General features: G+C 38.7%; 1 protein-coding gene across 1 annotated transcript; it reads right to left on the reverse strand.

The window, feature by feature from the left end:
• Positions 1–9,170: 9,170 nt before the first annotated feature.
• Positions 9,171–17,426, reverse strand: LOC116521242 (protein FAM71C-like). Its single transcript, XM_032235931.1, has 5 exons — positions 17,274–17,426; positions 15,192–15,391; positions 14,436–14,664; positions 12,960–13,056; positions 9,171–9,187 (listed from the first exon to the last, which is right to left on the reverse strand). Exons 1-5 carry the CDS (start codon positions 17,424–17,426, stop codon positions 9,171–9,173), a joined length of 696 nt encoding a protein of 231 aa, XP_032091822.1.
• Positions 17,427–17,763: the final 337 nt, after the last annotated feature.

The following is a 17,763-nucleotide window of genomic DNA, read 5'->3' on the forward strand; positions in this document are numbered from 1 at the left end:
CTTCTTTGTTCATCAGTCGATTTCGTATGTTGCCCTTGATATTATTGAACTTGTTTGGGGTGCCGTGAACCAGGGCTGTGGAGTTGGCTGCTTCCAGCTCCACGTCCTCATCAACATGCCGCTCCAGCCCGCCCCTGCTATGAATATTCCTAATGACGCGAGGGCGAAGAATATGAATATTCATAGCGGGGGCGGGCCGGAGCGGCATGTTGATGAGGACATGGAGCTGGAAGCAGCAGACTCCACAGCCCTGCCGTGAACTGAGATATGTGTGGTGCGGTCGTAACCGACAGTCCCAGGAGTCGACTCTCTGTGCCGGCCTGACTGGAGAGAGGCGCGCACTGTTCCCGCGCTCCTCTCCTGCGGGTCCTCCCTCGCCGCGCTGATGACGTGTGTGCGCACGGCACGCACGCCTTACCAGCAGCCCCTGCGCTCAGAAAGGGGCGGCGGCGATACAGTAAGTGAGTGTGGGCAGGGGAGATCACACGTCCCACCCACCCACCCCGTTCCTCCAGCACAGATTCTTTCATCCTTGGCGGCCGTGCAGGAGCCGAGGATGAATCGCATGAAATCCTGTGCGTGTCAGCCCAAATGGCTACGTGTGTCAGCACTGACACGCGTGTCATAGGTTCGCCATCACTGGCCTATGGGGTCACGATGGGTCGGACACGACTTTGCAACTAACAACAACATATACACTATGTATCAGCCCTGAAATGATTATAAAATGCTCAGCTATTGATAGCTAAACCATCTGTTGGTTGAATCAAGTCATTGCCGTTATTGTCGATCTTTTATTCAAACCAAAACTGTATTAATAAATTAGTTCTGTAACACAGTTTAGGACTACCCATGAACTTAATCAAAAGACCAGAGGAGTTTACACAGTACACTGAACTGTGATTAGATTTTTGTGAAATAATCCTTGATTGAATGGGTTCATCAGTCCTGTGGATTACAAATAACCAGTCTGAATTAAGACAACATGCTGTCTAAAGCTACCTAGTTGTGATTTATTCAAAAAATGAAATTTACATTTGACAGAGTAGGTACTATACCTGAAGTGACTTTTCTAGCTAAATATAGTTTTGCTTCATTGACATACTACATCTTACTGATTTTTGTTTTAAACGTTTTAATTTAATTCAAATATTTTAATTTAATTTTGCTTTAAATATTTTAATTTTGTTTTGCTTCAAATAGAGCCAGTTTGGCCTAGTGGTTAAAACACTCAGCTAGAAACCAGAAGACAGTGAGTCCAAATCCTCCCTTAACTAGGAAAGCAAAGAGGGTGACTTTGGGCCAGTCACTTTTTCTCAGCCCAACCCACTCTCAGGGTTTTTGTTGTGGGGAAAATAGGAAGAGGGGGATATATCTGATACTGCCTTGAATCATTTCTAAAAATAATAAAGATGGGGTATATATATTTGAATATGTATCTGAGCTTAGAATTACAGATATAAATTAGACCTGATCACTTTTTACCATGCAAAAATGTGTTCTGGGGAATATTTTGCAGTATGAGGGGCAGTATGAAATAAAATTTGATATCAGAAATATTTAGGCCTTGTCCATAAAATGTTTGAATGCCACCTATGCTGTTGGTGTTTTAAAGGGCCTGGGAGACATGAGTCTTTGCAAAGAGGCCTTTGTTGAGAATAAGTGACACTCCTTTTTCTTTGTTCTCATCCAGAAGTTTTTTTCCTTCCCATCTTTTTATCCTGTTCGTTTTGTATTTTTGGAATGCTTCTCATTTTTAAATGTTTTTGTAAACGACCCAGACTTTCTGGGAGTCAAGTGGTGTAATACTTTAATAAATTGTTTACACCATTCTGGCTGGAAGGAAGGAGGGAAGATACTCAGCAGAAGATTTAGGGTATCCAAAATCACCAGGGAAAGAAATGTCATAATATGTATTCTCTACAAAAGCCAGCAATTAAAGCAGTTTATTGATGAAAGCGTGACCAGATTTAGCACCTTTTTTACAAGTAATGCTCATGCCCAATTCATTATTAATAAAGATGTACAGTCATATCTCTTTTATCTGTCATATCTCCCTTAGGCTAGAAACTAGGGTTTTTTTGGAGGGAGGGGAGGGAATGTTAAATCTAATATTCTCTAGCCTGACCTAACTGCAAGCAAATATCTTACGTATTATCACAAGCTTGTTACTTGTCCCCTTATATTATTTCTGCATTTAGAAGTGTCACTTGATCACAAAGGCATTTAAGTGAACAAAAAGTCTTTACAGAATAAGCCTTAAGGTAGTAGGAGTAAGCAGACTTTGATGTGAAAAATGTTAAGATTTCACTAAGTCTCATTAAAATAATTTTGTTGTCTTAAATTAAATCAGCATAAGGGGAAAGAAAATTGCTTTCATTACAAACTGGGATTGAGCCAACACTTTTCTCCTGTTAAAATATATTTACAAGACTGAAAAAAGCCAGCTATAAGCCAAGATGGAGCCTAAATTCTGAAAGTTTTGGGGAAATAATTCCTGAGTAATTGTAAGATGAAAATTGTATTCTAGAGTATGAGAAAGGCTTTGTACTAAAAGACAAAATTGTATGGATGCTTTTGGACAATTTTTCCAATGTAAAAAAAAATGAAAACCACGTCATATTATGGAGAACATACTAGTATGAAAAAAAATTAAACTACAGGTTAATGACCTTATTTGAGTGTGCATTCTGGGCATTTGAGTAGGGGCTTCTTCATGTAGTCTTTTATTTGGAATTATCTTAATTTTATAGGACTTAAAGTGAAGGAAAATTACATTTATAAATAGGTTTAGAGATACCTTGTTTTGAGCAGAATGGCTATTCCGACAGCAACCTTGTGATCCTGTGTAAAATAAAGTTTTAATGGCTTTAAGGTTGTGTCCTTTAGCATTTAAGAGACAGACAGACAGGTTGCACTACTAATTCTTCAACAGCAAAATTGCACTTATTTTTTTGCACAAATGTAAAGGAGCATTGAGGGACATCACAAATAGCAGGATTTTGAAATGGTAATAGGTTTGCTTTATTTGACTCAGGCATGTAGGCAATTGGAGCTGCAATTGCACATTCATTTTTCCAGATTCTAGAAAACTCAGTAGGAAACGTGGAATGGAAAGGCATTTTTTTTTCTGCCTTTGGGGACACAGCTTATTCCTTTAAAATGAAGATGACAATGGCATTTTATCACTCGCAGGAAGGTGTCCACTTTGTGCAGGTTTTCCTGAAGCAGGAAAATAAAAACCTAAAAGCTGCCTTGGTGGCACATTAATAGGAAAGTTAAATGTATGTAGAAGGTACTGAGTTGAATACCGCTACAATAACTATGAATAGCTAATTTCATTGATACACTGCACATTGCATGATTGCTAAACACAGGTGCTTATGAATTCATTTTGGGATTTATTTTTCTTTTAATTTTACAGTATACCTTGAGTCTGTATACTCATCCGTTACAACCTCAAAATTAGCTAATTTTCTTTATCCTTTATCACCCCACTCCTATTACAATCGTATACAGGTAATCTCCAATGTATGACTGTAATTGAGTTTAGTATGATTCTAAGACGCTGATTATTAAATGGGTCATCATGTGATCAACCTGATTTTACTTTTTTTAATGACATTTAAGCAAACCCAAAAAGCAATTCCATTGTGCACAATTGGGGAGGGGGTAGTGTTGTTTTTTGCTGGAAACTGGAAGTAAATGCCAATTTCTAGCAAGAAATATCGTAAATTGCAGTGACCTAGCAATAGTGCTGCAAGACTGTAAATGAGGGCCATTTGCCAAGAGCCCAAAACACATTCATGTGATCATGGAGGGAGTAATCTTTGAAACTTTGAATCTGGGTCACAAATATCTATCTCGATGGCTTTTAGCTACTTATAGCTACCATAGAATATGTATCTTGTTCCATGAGCGCATAAAACTAATTCATAATAGGATCCAATTTCTTTTTGGCTTAATGTAGAAGCTTCTCTGTACAGGTAGTAATTGTTTATAAGCCGCAGTGGCATTTAATTAAGGCAAAAACAAAACAGCATTATTGCTTAGCTTAATATGAAACTGGTTAAATGAAAGAAGCAATAAGGAGAAAATATGCAGAAGTACCATTTGGAAAGTAGCATGCTCTGTTGTGGATTAGCATAATATGACTGAGTTCATTACACAAAACCATAATCTTTGTTTGGTTTTAACAGTGTGCTGTATGAATACAGACGTGATTTTAAAGCATGATTTCAATGTAGTGTAGTATGTGACCTTAGCTTTTGGTCTTTCTTAGTGAATTAAAATGCTATTCGTGGATCCCTGCATTGACAGAAAAGTATGTCTGCAGAAAATTTTGTTGTCTTCAGTGCTAAACCTCATTCTGATTCATTGTCTAATAGTGCTATTCTGATTATGAATTTAGCTCGTGAAAGCAAAAGGATGGTAGTTTAGTCTTCTGGCTTTGGTGCCTTCCCTCTTCATATTACTAGCTGATTGGAAAAACACCTACTAACTGTGCAGCAGATTCATACTATTGCCTCACAAGATCCTCCTCTGGGACGTGTGTGTGACATCACAAGGAACAAAGAAAAGGTATGGGGCTATGTTGTCAACCTGACACGCTCCCTTCTCTGAAGCAATGAGGTACTCATATCACAGCAGCAAGAAGAGGATAGATATAATTTCAGAGTTATTGCATCACTAGGCTCATTTTTTGTGCTGCTTATCCAAGCTGAATAAGGGAAGTAAATGAGAAATAAAACGTTTGTTTAGCATTCTTCTCCCTTGCCATACCTTTTTTATATTAGAAACTTCCAGATAGCTCTGCCTGGAAATGGTGGATGTATGGGAAGAGTTGGTCCCATCACTGCTACAATATAATACTGTTAGGTAAGGAATTGGGCATAGTCACGATAGACCCTTGCCAAGTGCTGCTGTGTCAAATTAGTTAAGAAGGAACAATGGCAGAATACCAGCAGAGGAGCTGGATAGGGCTAGAGAGAGGGGCATTCCTGAATCATCCTGGACCAGTCAAAAAGCACCATTCTAATCCCACCCACTGTTGTTCACACTGACTACCTCTGATGAATGGGTGGTGAAGCATCACAGATTTACACTGCTTATGACTATTGGATGCTATTAAAGAGGAAATACAAACACCAATGTGAGAGCAAACATACTATATCTGAGGTGCAAAAAAATAAAATGGCAAAAATGGCGCAAATATTGTTTAAAATGTAGCTTCAAAAATCCTCTCCCACACTTTTTTTTGAACATGTTTTTATTATTTTTACATTTAAAACAATGTAGTGCCGCAAGTCGAAGTGACCATACATTCACATTATATACAGCTGGCCTCAACCATTAACTATTAGCCTACTTAATACCTTGTCTATCCTTCTGTCCAATCACAATATATACAGTTTGTTCCAGTCTTGTCTTATACCAATCATAAAATCTGTTCCAGACTTCAAAATATTCTGATTCCCCTTTATTTTTAAGTTCAAGAGTGAGCCTATCTGCTTCCGCACAGGCCAACAGTTTTCTGATTATATCTAGCTCTGATGGTATATTTTCTTTTTTCCAATATTGTGCATGTTATGCATGCCACAGTTAGTACATGTATAATTAAATAAGGTGTATCTTTCTTAAACCCCTCAGGTATTATATCTAGGAGAAAATTTTTTGGTTTAACAAGATTTGGCCTCCCACCATTTTTTCTAATATGATTGAATCATTTTCCAATATTTTTTTTGCCTCATTGCACATCCACCACATATGATAAAAAGTGCCTGGTGGGTTTTTTTACACTTCCAACAATTTGGGACCAGATTTTTAAACTTTTTGGAGAGCCGTGCTGGGAGGGAGATGCCATCTGTAGAACATAGCAATAGCAATAGCAGTTAGACTTATATACCGCTTTATAGGGCTTTCAGCCCTCTCTAAGCGGTTTACAGAGTCAGCATATTGCCCCCAACAACAATCCGGGTCCTCATTTTACTCACCTCGGAAGGATGGAAGGCTGAGTCAACCCTGAGCCGGTGAGATTTGAACAGCCGAACTGCAGAACTGCAGTCAGCTGAAGTAGCCTGCAGTGCTGCATTTAATCACTGCGCCACCTCGGCTCTTTTCTTTATATGTCTTAGCCATTGTTAGTGTTTGATTAAGTATCCAAAGTTTTTCCCACTTAGGCAATTCCACATTATAACCGAAATTTTTCGCCCAGGCGACCATAGTTTCTTTGACATGTTCCTCCTCTAGCTTATATTCCAACAAAAATTTATATAACACTTTGATCAGCCTGTTTTCTGTCTGTATCAAAAGTTTAATATTGTGTAATCTTTGGCAATATCTTCCTTCTTCCTATCCTGTGCAAACCTTGATTGTACTGCTTTATTCTAAACCAGACCATTATACTTTTAAGGATTATAATACGATTTACAAGATGAGAGCATTTGTGTTTGTAGCAAGAGAGGAAGTACAAATGTTTGTGTGCTTCTATTCACAATTTATATGCGTTTAGACAAATGGAAAGAAAATGCAGGAATTAAGGGGATGTAGAAAGGAGGATGTTTGACTAACAAAAAATGAAACACAGAATTAAAATTCGAAGCTTTTTCAAGACTCAGATTATTTTTCATAAAATCCGAAGTGTTGATTGTATTCAGGGGCAGAACAGGATGCACGAAGAGACCTTGGTTTGAAGAGGTAAATGTGAGAAGAATAAGGATCTTGTAGGTGGGATACATAATGGAGCAAATGGATGTTGCTTTCTCACTGCAACCCTGTTCCCAGTTGGGTGGATCATTTTCCTCACTGAGTAGGCCTCCCTCATCCCTCATAAGCCCAAAGTTCAACAGTGGCTATCAGAATTCAGACTTAATGAGATAGCCAAAATAATCGAGATGCTGAACTTATAAACAGAGGTCTGTAAAATTTCTACGCACCTGAAGTGAAATTTCATCATAGAGAACTAATTTAGGAGGAATGCCTCTTTTATCAAACATGCCTCTTTTGGGCTTAATTCCCTTCCCACGCCCCCTGCTTCACATAATCATTGTCACCACCATCCTTTGCCTGGCAAAACAAGCTCAATTGAAAACCAATTTTTTTAAATTACAGTGAGATGGAGAAGAGGGTCCTCCGCTGAAGGTCTGCCTTTGATCAGCGTTTCTTTCCTTTGCCTCGGGATTTGCTTCTCCGCCGGTTCCCCCAAGAACAGAAACTGATAAGGGAGAGGAGTTTGCTGGATTTCCGGGATGAGTCTGCAGAGAAACAAATGAAAATGCTTTTTCATCTTCTCAGGAGGTGTTTAGGGCAAAGGAAGACCCCCCCTCCCGTTCTGTGGCTGGCAGTTGGATTATTTAAATAAAAATTAGCTTTCCCGGGGTCACATGGTAGGGGAATAACATAGAAAAGAACCACCCCGGGAATGCCAACTTTTAGGGGGATGAATGATGCACACATAATGATGACTAACATCAATAAGTATTGTGGTGGGTCCTGGAGTCTGGGGAAGGCTCTGATGAGAGCGCTGTGTCGGAGGCAGAGAGGGAGCCAGAGCTGTATGCCAATTATCAGCTGCCTTCAGAGTCAGACATCAGTGAGGCAGACAAATAGCTAGAGCCTGTTCCCAGTGTGCGCATGCAGAAAGTTGCCAGATGAAGGGAACAGCTAAACAACGGGTAAACTTGGGAGTAAGGCCAGAGGTGGACAATGAATGGCCTCTCCCAAAAGAAATAAAAGAGGAGCGAACTGGGAGTGCAGGAGACAATTAGTTCGCTTAATTGGTTTTCGTGACTCTCCGAGACTCCTTGCTAAGTTCTGCAGATATTGGCCTGGCAGCTCTATACGCCAGATAAGGTCTGTGACTGTAAATCCTCCCTTGAAAGACATTGCTGTATGTGAATGAGCAGAATTCACAATAAATTAATAAAAGGGGTTTTTGTCGGGACAAGGGAGTTTGCTTCATGCTCTTGGGAAACCTAGGTCAGAACAATAAGCTGGCATAGGGGCAGGGGCGTTCGGATGACAGCGTGTCTTACCTTTCCGGGATGATTTCTTCCTGTTCGCTCTGCTCTTACTGGTTTTCCTGAAAGAAAAATCCCCAGCAAACTCTATCAATCTTCTCAAACTCTCCATGGGGAAAGCCCCTGAAGCTTTGCTCCTTTAATCACATTAAAATGTTTGTCAGGAAAGAAGAACAGAGGCAAGAAAGAGAGAGAGCAGAAAAGAAAGGCGCGAGAGGGAAAAGTCAGATACAAACCAGAAGCAACAAAAAACACTCCATCTAAAGATGGACTAGGAAATAACAATTATTTCGATAAACTTGAATGGACTGAACGCACCAAAAAAAAAAAAGAGCACAGATGTTTAATAAACTTAAGAAAGGTAGATATAATGTGTATACAGGAGTGCATATTAAAAGGGAACATAGGAATTTACTGGAAAACAAAAAACTAGGGAAATTATATACAGCACTGGCAGAAAAAAAAAAAGAAGGATAGCAACGTATATAAAGGAAAAAATAAACTCCAAAGCAGTTTACTCAGATGAAGAAGGCAGGATGCTAATGACTGAATTAGAGAAACAGAAAAAACAATATTATTAATAGTCATATATGCACCAAATCAGAAAAAGAGGAATTCTATAGGAAATTACACAACAAAATAAACAAATTAGAATATAATCCCCAAATATTTGCTTAATTGGGGATTATAATGCAATAGTGGATAAAAATGGACTATGAAAGCAAAAAGAAAAAGAAAACAAAAAAATACACTACCCAAATCCTTTTTTGAGATGGCAACGGAACATAAACTACATGACATTTGGAGAGAAAGGCACAAAATAAGAAAGCAATATACCTTTTATTCGAACCCCCACCAGTCCCTATCAAGAATTGACATGGCTTGGATTTCATCTGGTCTATGTAATCAATTAGATGAAATTGAAAAAGAAGCAAATGAGTGGGCAGATCATAATCCAGTAAAATTAAGATGGAAAGGTCAAAGAAGAAGAAAAAGATAGATGATGAATTCAAATATTATAAATGAAATAGAATACACTGAAATGCTGGAGAAAGAATTAAAACTATTTTTTAGAATAAATAAAAAAGAAGACACCTCAATTCAAAATCTCTGGGACACTATGGAAGCATACACAAGAGGCCTTATGATTGCCTACATGGCGAGAAAAACTAGAAAACAAAAACAGCAACAAAAATTTACGCAAAAATAATTTACGGAAGCCGAAGATGAACTTCAGAAAGACCCAAAGAATAAAATTAAAAAACAAGAGATGATAAAACATAAGATCAACTTAATAACTCAAAAGGAATTAGCACAGAAAATTAAAGCAGCCAGATAAAATTACTTTGAACAAGCCAACAAACCTGGACGATAGCTGGCATACAGATTGAAGAATGAAAGAGAAAAAAAGGATGATATATCAATTAAAAGAGGATGAGGGAAGAATTCAATACAAAGTGGAAGAAAAGAAACGTATTATTCATAAATACTTCGCAAAACTATATGTGCAAGATAGTATGGAGGAAATCAACATAAAACATTATTTAAACACAGAAAAGATAACACCAATCTCAAGAACAAGGGTGTGTGTGACGATAAATAGGCCAATAATGTTAGCCGGTGGAATTAGTCCTGAAAAACCAGAAAAATAATAAAACCCCAGGACCAGACGGAATACTGGTGGAGCCATACAAATATAATAAAACAATATTGGAAGAGCTAGGAGTGGAAATGTTTAACGAAGTTTTAGGAAAAGCCAAGACACCTGAATCATGAACAAAAGCAATAATATCATTAATCCCAAAAGAAGAAACCAACCTCCAAGAAATTCAAAATTACAGGCCAATTTCATTACTAAACTCCGATTATAAAATATTTGCATCAATTATGGCAGGAAGAATTAAGCAAGTTTTAAATGAACAAATACACTCGGACCAAAACGGATTTTTACCTCACAGAAACATTAAAAATAATGCGTGAGTCATCCTAGACATAATAGAGTATTACAAGGTGCATCCAGAAAAACAAATGGTACTGGTTTTCCTTGATGCACAAAAAGCATTTGACAACGTAATCTGGAAATTTATAATAACACTATTGGATGAGATGAAATTCGGAGAAAAATGTATAAAAATGATAGAAGAATTTTATAACAGTCAGACAGCCAAAGTTCTGATGAATGGAGATCTAACAGAGAAGAATGAAATAAGAAAATGAGTCAGACAGGGATGCCTCCTCTCTCCTTTGCTGTTTGTATTAACTTTGGAAATTTTATTAAATGAAATTCGAAAGGACCAGGGAATAAAAGGTTTAAGACTAAAAAATGAAGAATATAAGGCCCAAGCCTATGCCGGTGACTTAGTATTTGTTCTAGAGGATCCATTAGAATCCAGCCTGAAATTAATTCAAAAATTAGAAGAATATGATGAAGTGGCAAGGCTAAAGATTAATAAAGACAAACAAAAATGATAGCCAAGAACATGACAAAAAAGCAAGAGGAGGAACTGGAAGTAGCAACCAGAATGCAAATAACTAAGAAAGTGAAATCTTGGGGATCTGTGTGTTGGCAAAATGTTCCATAATTAAAGACGATAATTATAATAAATTAGTGATACAAATAAAGAAAGATTTAGAAAATTGGAAAAATATTCAGCTATCAGTCATGGGATGTATAGTGACAATTAAAATGAATATTTTACCAAGAATCTTATTCCTGTTGCAAGCTGCACCTATTAATCAGGATAAAAAATTCTTTCAATAATTAAACAAACTAACCGCTAGGTTCATTTGGCAGGGACGAAAAGCGAGGATTAAACTAAAGTTAATGCAAGACAGCAAGGAGAGGGGAGGTTTAGCATTAAAGTGAGATTTATACGCATCAGCAGTAACAATAACATGGGTGAAGGATTGGATAGAGCTAAAGAATAAAAGAATTTTGACTTTAGAAGGCCATGATTTGCAAGCAGGCTGGCATACATTCCTGTGGGATGATAAAAATAAAACGCACAAATACTTTCAAAATCATTTAATTAGAAGACCGTTATTGCAAAAATGGCTCAAAATCAAAAAAATCCACTGTGAAAATCCCAAATTGGCTATCACCGACAGAAAGGACAACTCATCCAATTTTTATAGATTTGAACAAAATGCTAAGATACAGAGACTTAATTGACAGGGAAATTTAAAAACAATTGAAGAATTGGCAGAACAGAACATGAAAGTTGACTGGCCAACTTACCTCCAAATCAAAAATAAATACAATAATGATACTAAATTATATGACATCGAAACAGAACCACATGAATTGGATAAAATTATTCAAAGCTCAGATAGAAAGATGATAAGGACAATATATAAATTTCTCCTGAAGTATAAAATGGAAGAGGAAATTGTGAAAAAACAAATGATAAAATGGGCGCAGAACTTTGGCTATAATATTGAATTAGACAAATGGGAAAAATTTTGGGGAACAAACTTAAAAATCACACTATCAGTTGCATACAAGGAAAACTAGTACAAAATGTTTTACAGATGGCACCTGGCACCAACAAGGTTAGCTAAAATCTTAACAAATACCTCCCCAAAATGTTGGAAATGCAAATCAATACACAGAACATATTACCATTTATGGTGGACCTATGAGGAGGCTAAATTTTTTTGGAAAAGGATCAAAAATTGCTGGATAGTTATGAGTAAAATAATAGTTAGGAGTAAAATAAGAGGGTTAAGAATGGTGAAATCCAAATGAAATACAATAGAAGGGGAAATAATATAAGGTGAGCGGAATCAATTGATAATTGCTATTAGAAAGAACAGGAAGCTCCTGTTCGTATTGAATTGTGTAAATGTGGCGTATGTCTAAGTTTTGTGTGTGTGTATTTTACATGTTTGTTAATAAAAAAGAGGGGAAAAAACAAAATGCTTGTTTTGGGCTGAAGAACCTAGGACTCTCTTTTCTGCCAATCTGCCTTCCAGTTGTGTGCTGGGCTGTGATAATTTGGATCCCCAAATAGCTGCTCATAGAAAGCAGAACAGCAAAATTATTGTGCTAGAAGTAATCTTCAAGCCTGTATTGCATCATCTGTGCCAGAGATGTTCAATTTTATCAGGCTGATGGCTATGCTTGGCCTTTGTAATGAAAACAGAATAAAATTTACTCTTTAAAATATCTGATCAGAGTCTGTATTTGGATCAAACTGCAGATTTATGACTCACATATAATGTATTTTCTTTTCTTTTTTTTATTGTAAGCTTTCCCACCAGATGCCCTCCAGTGTGTTAGATTACACCTCTGATTACTTTTTAGAAATGATGGAAGCTGTGGATGAACATGTTTGGAGGATACCATATCACCTGAGGACTTCATAGCTGAATAGCAATGTGAAGTGAAATCTTTCCAGTTCTAGTTATCAAGAGGGAGAAATTACAAACCTTCCAGATGCTGCTGAATGTCAACATGAAACATCTCCCAGTCTTGGCTATGCTAGTTGAATACTGGGAGCTGTCGCTGAGCAGCATCTGAAAGACCTAGATTTCACTTCTAATCAGGATATCTCACTTGCTTTAGCAGCTGTCCCCATGCACCTATTACTTCAGCTATAGATTGTTCAGTGGTTTAGAGCTAAAACCCTACCAAAAGCAGCATGTTCTCTTGAACTCCCCACCTGAAATCCAAATCCTTTTTTGATTATGGTGGCAAAAAATATGGTCATAAATAAACTGGATACCTTTTTGAAGAAGCAGAGCTTCCAGCCCTCTCTTTCCTACTGCCTCGACTCTTACGACTGGGAGGTCTTTCAAAAGGCTGTGGTGGTGACCTCCTTCCCTCTGCCGATGGGTAGCTCTCTAAGTCAAATAACTTTTCTTCACTGGCAATGGGAGACCAGCTGGGCCCTTGGGAACTTGGCAGGCTTTCCATGGACATTATCAGACTTTGTCTACTTGCAACCTCTTCATGGATAAGGCTGGGAGTTTCAGATGCTAAGTATACACTCTGTTCACTCAGTTTTTCTTCTACATTTAAGGATCCTTCTGGACTCTAAAACAAACAAGAACCAGAAAGGTGTGAGCAATAAATCTTACTTGTGCCTCATGTTTGATTTGATTTTGATTTTATTTGTCTTGTATGCCGCCCACTCCCGAAGGACTCCGGGCGGCTCACAATAGACAAGGGAAAGGGGGAAAACTAGACAAAGACAACACTTTAAAAACAAAACCACAACATTCACAATTTCTGTGGGGCTGGATATTTCACAGGCCCCCTGGCCAGCTGGAGCAGCCAGGACTTGGTGGCTTTGCGGAAGGCCAGGAGGGTAGTAAGGGTCCGGATCTCGACAGGGAGATCATTCCAGAGGGCTGGAGCTGCAACAGAGAAGGCTCTCCCCTGGGGGGTTGCCAGCTGACATTGGCTGGCAGATGGAATCCGGAGGAGACCTAACCTGTGAGATCTAATTGGTCTGAGGGAGGTAATCGGCAGGAGGCGGTCTCTCAGGTACCCAGGTCCGATGCCATGTAGGGCTTTGTAGGTAGCGACCAGCACCTTGAAACGGATTCGGAGACTAATGGGTAGCCAGTGCAGCTCACGGAGGATAGGTGTGACGTGGATGTACCTGGGTGCACCCACAATCGCTCGCGTGGCTGCGTTCTGGACTAACTGGAGTCTTCGAACACTCTTCAAGGGCAGCCCCATATAGAGCGAATGCTTTCCAAGCGAATGTTTGGAATGCTTTCCAAGCTGTAACCATAACCCTAAGTTGGTGTGGGAAAGACTCCTCTCTGAAGCCTCCAGGAAAGTCTGGCAGTCAATGTCAATAGATAAAGGTGAAGGTTCCCCTCACACATAAGTGCTAGTCATTCCCAACTCTAGTGGTGCTCATCTCCATTTCAAAGCCAAAGAGCCAGCGCTGTCCCCATGGGCATGTGGCCGGAATAAGTAAATGGTGAAGGCGCATGGAACACTATTACCTTCCCACCTATTTTTCTACTTGCATATTTTAAATGCTTTCGAACTGTTAGGTTTGCAGAAGCTGGGACAAGTAATGGGAGCTCACTCCATTATGCGGCGCTGGGGATTTGAATCGCTGAACTGCCAACCTTCTGATCAACAAGCTCAGCGTCTTAGTCACTGAGCCACCATATCCTCAATGTCTATAGTACTGGCCTAATTGGACAAATGGTCTGGCTTAGAATAAAGCAGCTACCTATGTTCCTGCCCTTCCCTCTTGACTGCAAATGTCTTGGAACCAAAACATTTGCAAGGAGAGGGAAGTACAGCCGGTACATATTCCGGGTACATTGTTAATAATCCTCTCCATGGCCCTGCTTGGAATGGTCCCCTTTGCATACATTATTCCATAACATGCCATTCCACTAATGATATAAAAACAAACTGAAGTTAGTAATAGAAAGGTAGTTCACCTTTGACCTTGAGGTTTCATGTTTGGTCTTGCGGTAAGGCTTTTTGCTCAAGTCTAAAGGTGATCGCAGCATATTGACAACCTTGACCCACAGGCCAAAGATATCTTCCTGGGTGCTAGGCTGGGGACAGAGCTGCAGATAAAAGGTTCGGCCACTTGCCAGCTTGAATCGTAGCTGCTTCTTCTCTGGATTGTGGATTGAGATCCTAACTAGACACAGAGGAAAAAGCCTGCAAGACAGAGAGGAAGACAAGGGGATGGAATATCGTTGACACCTTTCTCTTATTTACAGCTATTAGAACACTAGTGAATAATTTTACTATTTGAAAGCTGTTGTTTCATTCGGTACATTTAATCTGAAATTAAAGCAATTTAACAATCTTTTATACAATATTCTGCAATCTCTGTCTGAGTTAATGCAATGAAATTATTAAATCATCTTCTAGTGAATGAGAAAAAAAGTACAATTGGCACTGTTTATTAAGACCATATAAAATGGAATCAGCATGTTATGGGAGAAAGAGTGACAGGTCCAAAGTTATTTATTCACGTCTAGGTATAAACCTGGACTTGGGCCAGGGTATCATCATTTGCTGTGCAACATTTAAATGACTAATCACAATATCTTGGTCTATTTCATTTTTACCCCTACAGAAAATAATCCCAGTCCATAAAAAGAGATGCCAATCTATAGTAGAAAATCTGAAAAATATGAGACTACATCTCAGCCTCTGTCTTAGAGTCTAACCAAACCCACCTGGTGAGCTCATATCTCTTAGCTGGGCGGCGTGGATGAAAGAAGGATTTAAGTTTTGTTGGAGACTCCTCAGGGGGAAAGATGGAACGAGCCAGAAGTAACACATTGGGGACCAGCAGACTGGGGCTTGTGCAGGCTACTGCAACAGTCACAGTCTGAATTTGATTGTGCACGTCAATCACTTCTCCTCTCTTACTAACCTGCAGGGAACAAGACGGGATTAATGCAGAGGCAGCTGGTTTGTGAAGGCAAGTAAGCAGGTGACTCTTCCCTCCAGAATTTCAGGTGCCCTTACAAAATAACACTCAATAGGATTTCACATTGCTGAGGTTTTTAATTTTGTAAATATTTCTTGGTTCTAGGTGAATCAAATAGGAACAATGGATCTTCCTATTCAGAAGTTTAAGCGCTGTGCATTCATCCAGGCTTCCTTTACAGATGGGGTGAAAGGACAAAAGTCTCTAATGATCCCCTTCCAGAGGGAACCAAACTTGAATCCCTTTCAGCTTCTAGTAGCTATGCTGACGTGGAGGGTCGTTCCAATGTATTTGAAGAGCAAGCATCTGGGCAACCTTTGTGACAGTGGTACAGTTTACCCTCTTCTAGTCCATCACTCTGTTCCCCCCTTTTTTCTATTAAACAAACCAAATCCAATTTTGAATATTTGAATCCCCGTTACCTAGCACTTTATCTAACTCAGTATTATCTCTTCAAATTGATCTTAGAACAAGCAGGAAGACTCTTTGACTCTTCATGATTAGGATTACAGTTTTTAAGCAGGCCCTCTTACTTCTCCTTTATTAGCTACTTGCTCTCTGGGTTATTATCAGATAGTAGCACTTATTATAGCCAAATCATTATAGCTTCACTTGCTAATTTATTAAAATCAAGGCTGCTGTTAGAGGTGGAAAAGCTGCCTTCACTGTTTTTACTGCTATTTGGCAGACTACATTATTTTCTCATGCTCCCATGATGGCAGAAATTCCACAAATGCAGCTTTTTCCGGAATGTGAGGCAGTGTGGGGAAAGAGAGGCATACACATGATTTGTTGAACATTCACCTCTTCAGGGAGTGCTCTTGGCTGATAAAGACCATTGGATCCATTTAAGGCACCATGAAGGCTCAAAATTTGTCATTCTCATTTCTGTGGGGAAAAGGGTGATCCTACAGTCACCATCTATTTTCTTCTTCCTTGCTCTTGAACTGCAGCCTGACAAGGAGGAAATAAATTAGTTCCAGCTCTTATCACCATATTCTGGTGCCAACAACGGCAACCTTTCATCTGCTAAATTTCCTCATGTCACGATCGAACTAATAAAACACAGAAACATCTGTTGTATGAGATGCTTTGGATTATTTCCTATGTATTTTGCATAGTTCCTTTATCAAGAATTCTATAATGTGAAATGCCAACCTGATCTTCTTCTTTCCTCAGAAAAAAAATAGTCAGTGTTTTATCTAGAACCTGCAAGTATGAAAAAAGTAGAAAATCTGTTTTTAGGGGGTTTCCCCCTTTGCTTGTACTCCCCTTCCAATAAAACACAAATATATATGCATGACTTGTTGTCTACTCTGATAAGTCCCAGGGATACAATCAATTTAGTCTCTATATTTCGTATATGGCAAAATTGTCATTCCTTATTTCCTTTATATTTTTACAAATATTTATTAATGTAAGTTGAATATATATAACAAAAAGATCAATAACAGAAAAAAAATGTTTTCCTCCGTGGCTCGTTTTTATGAGTATCCTAGAGCAAACACCCTCATTTTTAAAATGAAATGATATAGGAAATTTAGTCCCGGGTTTTTCCATTGCAAAAAACAGTGGAAAGGCATCTGAGCAAATGGTGGGACAGGGAAATGAATGGATAGTTTGGAAGGTCTCCTCTGGGGAATGATCCTCATTCACTCGGAAGCTCTTTCTGCTTCCATTCTTGGAACATATCGAATTTGCTAAAGGTTGCTTTGTTCTGTTATCATAAACTTAATTTTAAAAAACATTTTTTCTATAGGCAAGATTGGCGGCAAGTGACAAAACTAACAAACATCTGGCAATTAGAAATCATCCTTAGACATACCTGTACAAAGTCACTTTCCAACATGGGAGCAAACTTGAGTAAGTCGTATTCTCCATGGCAAAGCTGGTCTTGTAAAGGTCCCATTTCCCTGCCGAAAAGTCCTTTGCCATACTCTCCTCCAACTGAGACACTGGGCAGCCGGGACCGTAGCATCTTTCATCATCCTAAACCAGCATTGTGCATAGAAAATGTGAGACCAGAATTTTCTATGACTTAATAGCCCTCCAGAGTCAAATGGTTGGATGGCTATATAACTGCAAGTTCAAATTCCATAGCTAATCAGAAAATCTACCTAAATGTTTGGTAACAGCTGTTCAGAAAGCTGCAGCTTGACTTGTAGGAAACTTAAAAGCTTCATAAAACTTCCTTGTTAAAATAGCTCCTATTGTCTAACTGCCTGCTTTTAAGCAAAATTCAAAATCTTGGCTAAGAATTATACAGTGCTCTGTTATTATAGATGACATTTTTGAAGGGCAATATTCTTTCTTTT

The sequence above is a fragment of the Thamnophis elegans genome, chromosome Z, assembly GCF_009769535.1.
Source record: "Thamnophis elegans isolate rThaEle1 chromosome Z, rThaEle1.pri, whole genome shotgun sequence".
Classification (NCBI taxonomy): Eukaryota; Metazoa; Chordata; class Lepidosauria; order Squamata; family Colubridae; genus Thamnophis; species Thamnophis elegans.

Coding starts and splice junctions, on each gene's coding strand:
- LOC116521242 (XM_032235931.1), bottom strand. CDS start 17,426: ATGCTACGGTCCCGGCTGCCCAGTGTCTCAGTTGGAGGAGAGTATGGC. Junction 15,392..17,273: donor TGGAAAGTGACTTTGTACAG/GTATGTCTAAGG, acceptor TGTTCCCTGCAG/GTTAGTAAGAGAGGAGAAGT. Junction 14,665..15,191: donor AAGAGATATGAGCTCACCAG/GTGGGTTTGGTT, acceptor TCTGTCTTGCAG/GCTTTTTCCTCTGTGTCTAG.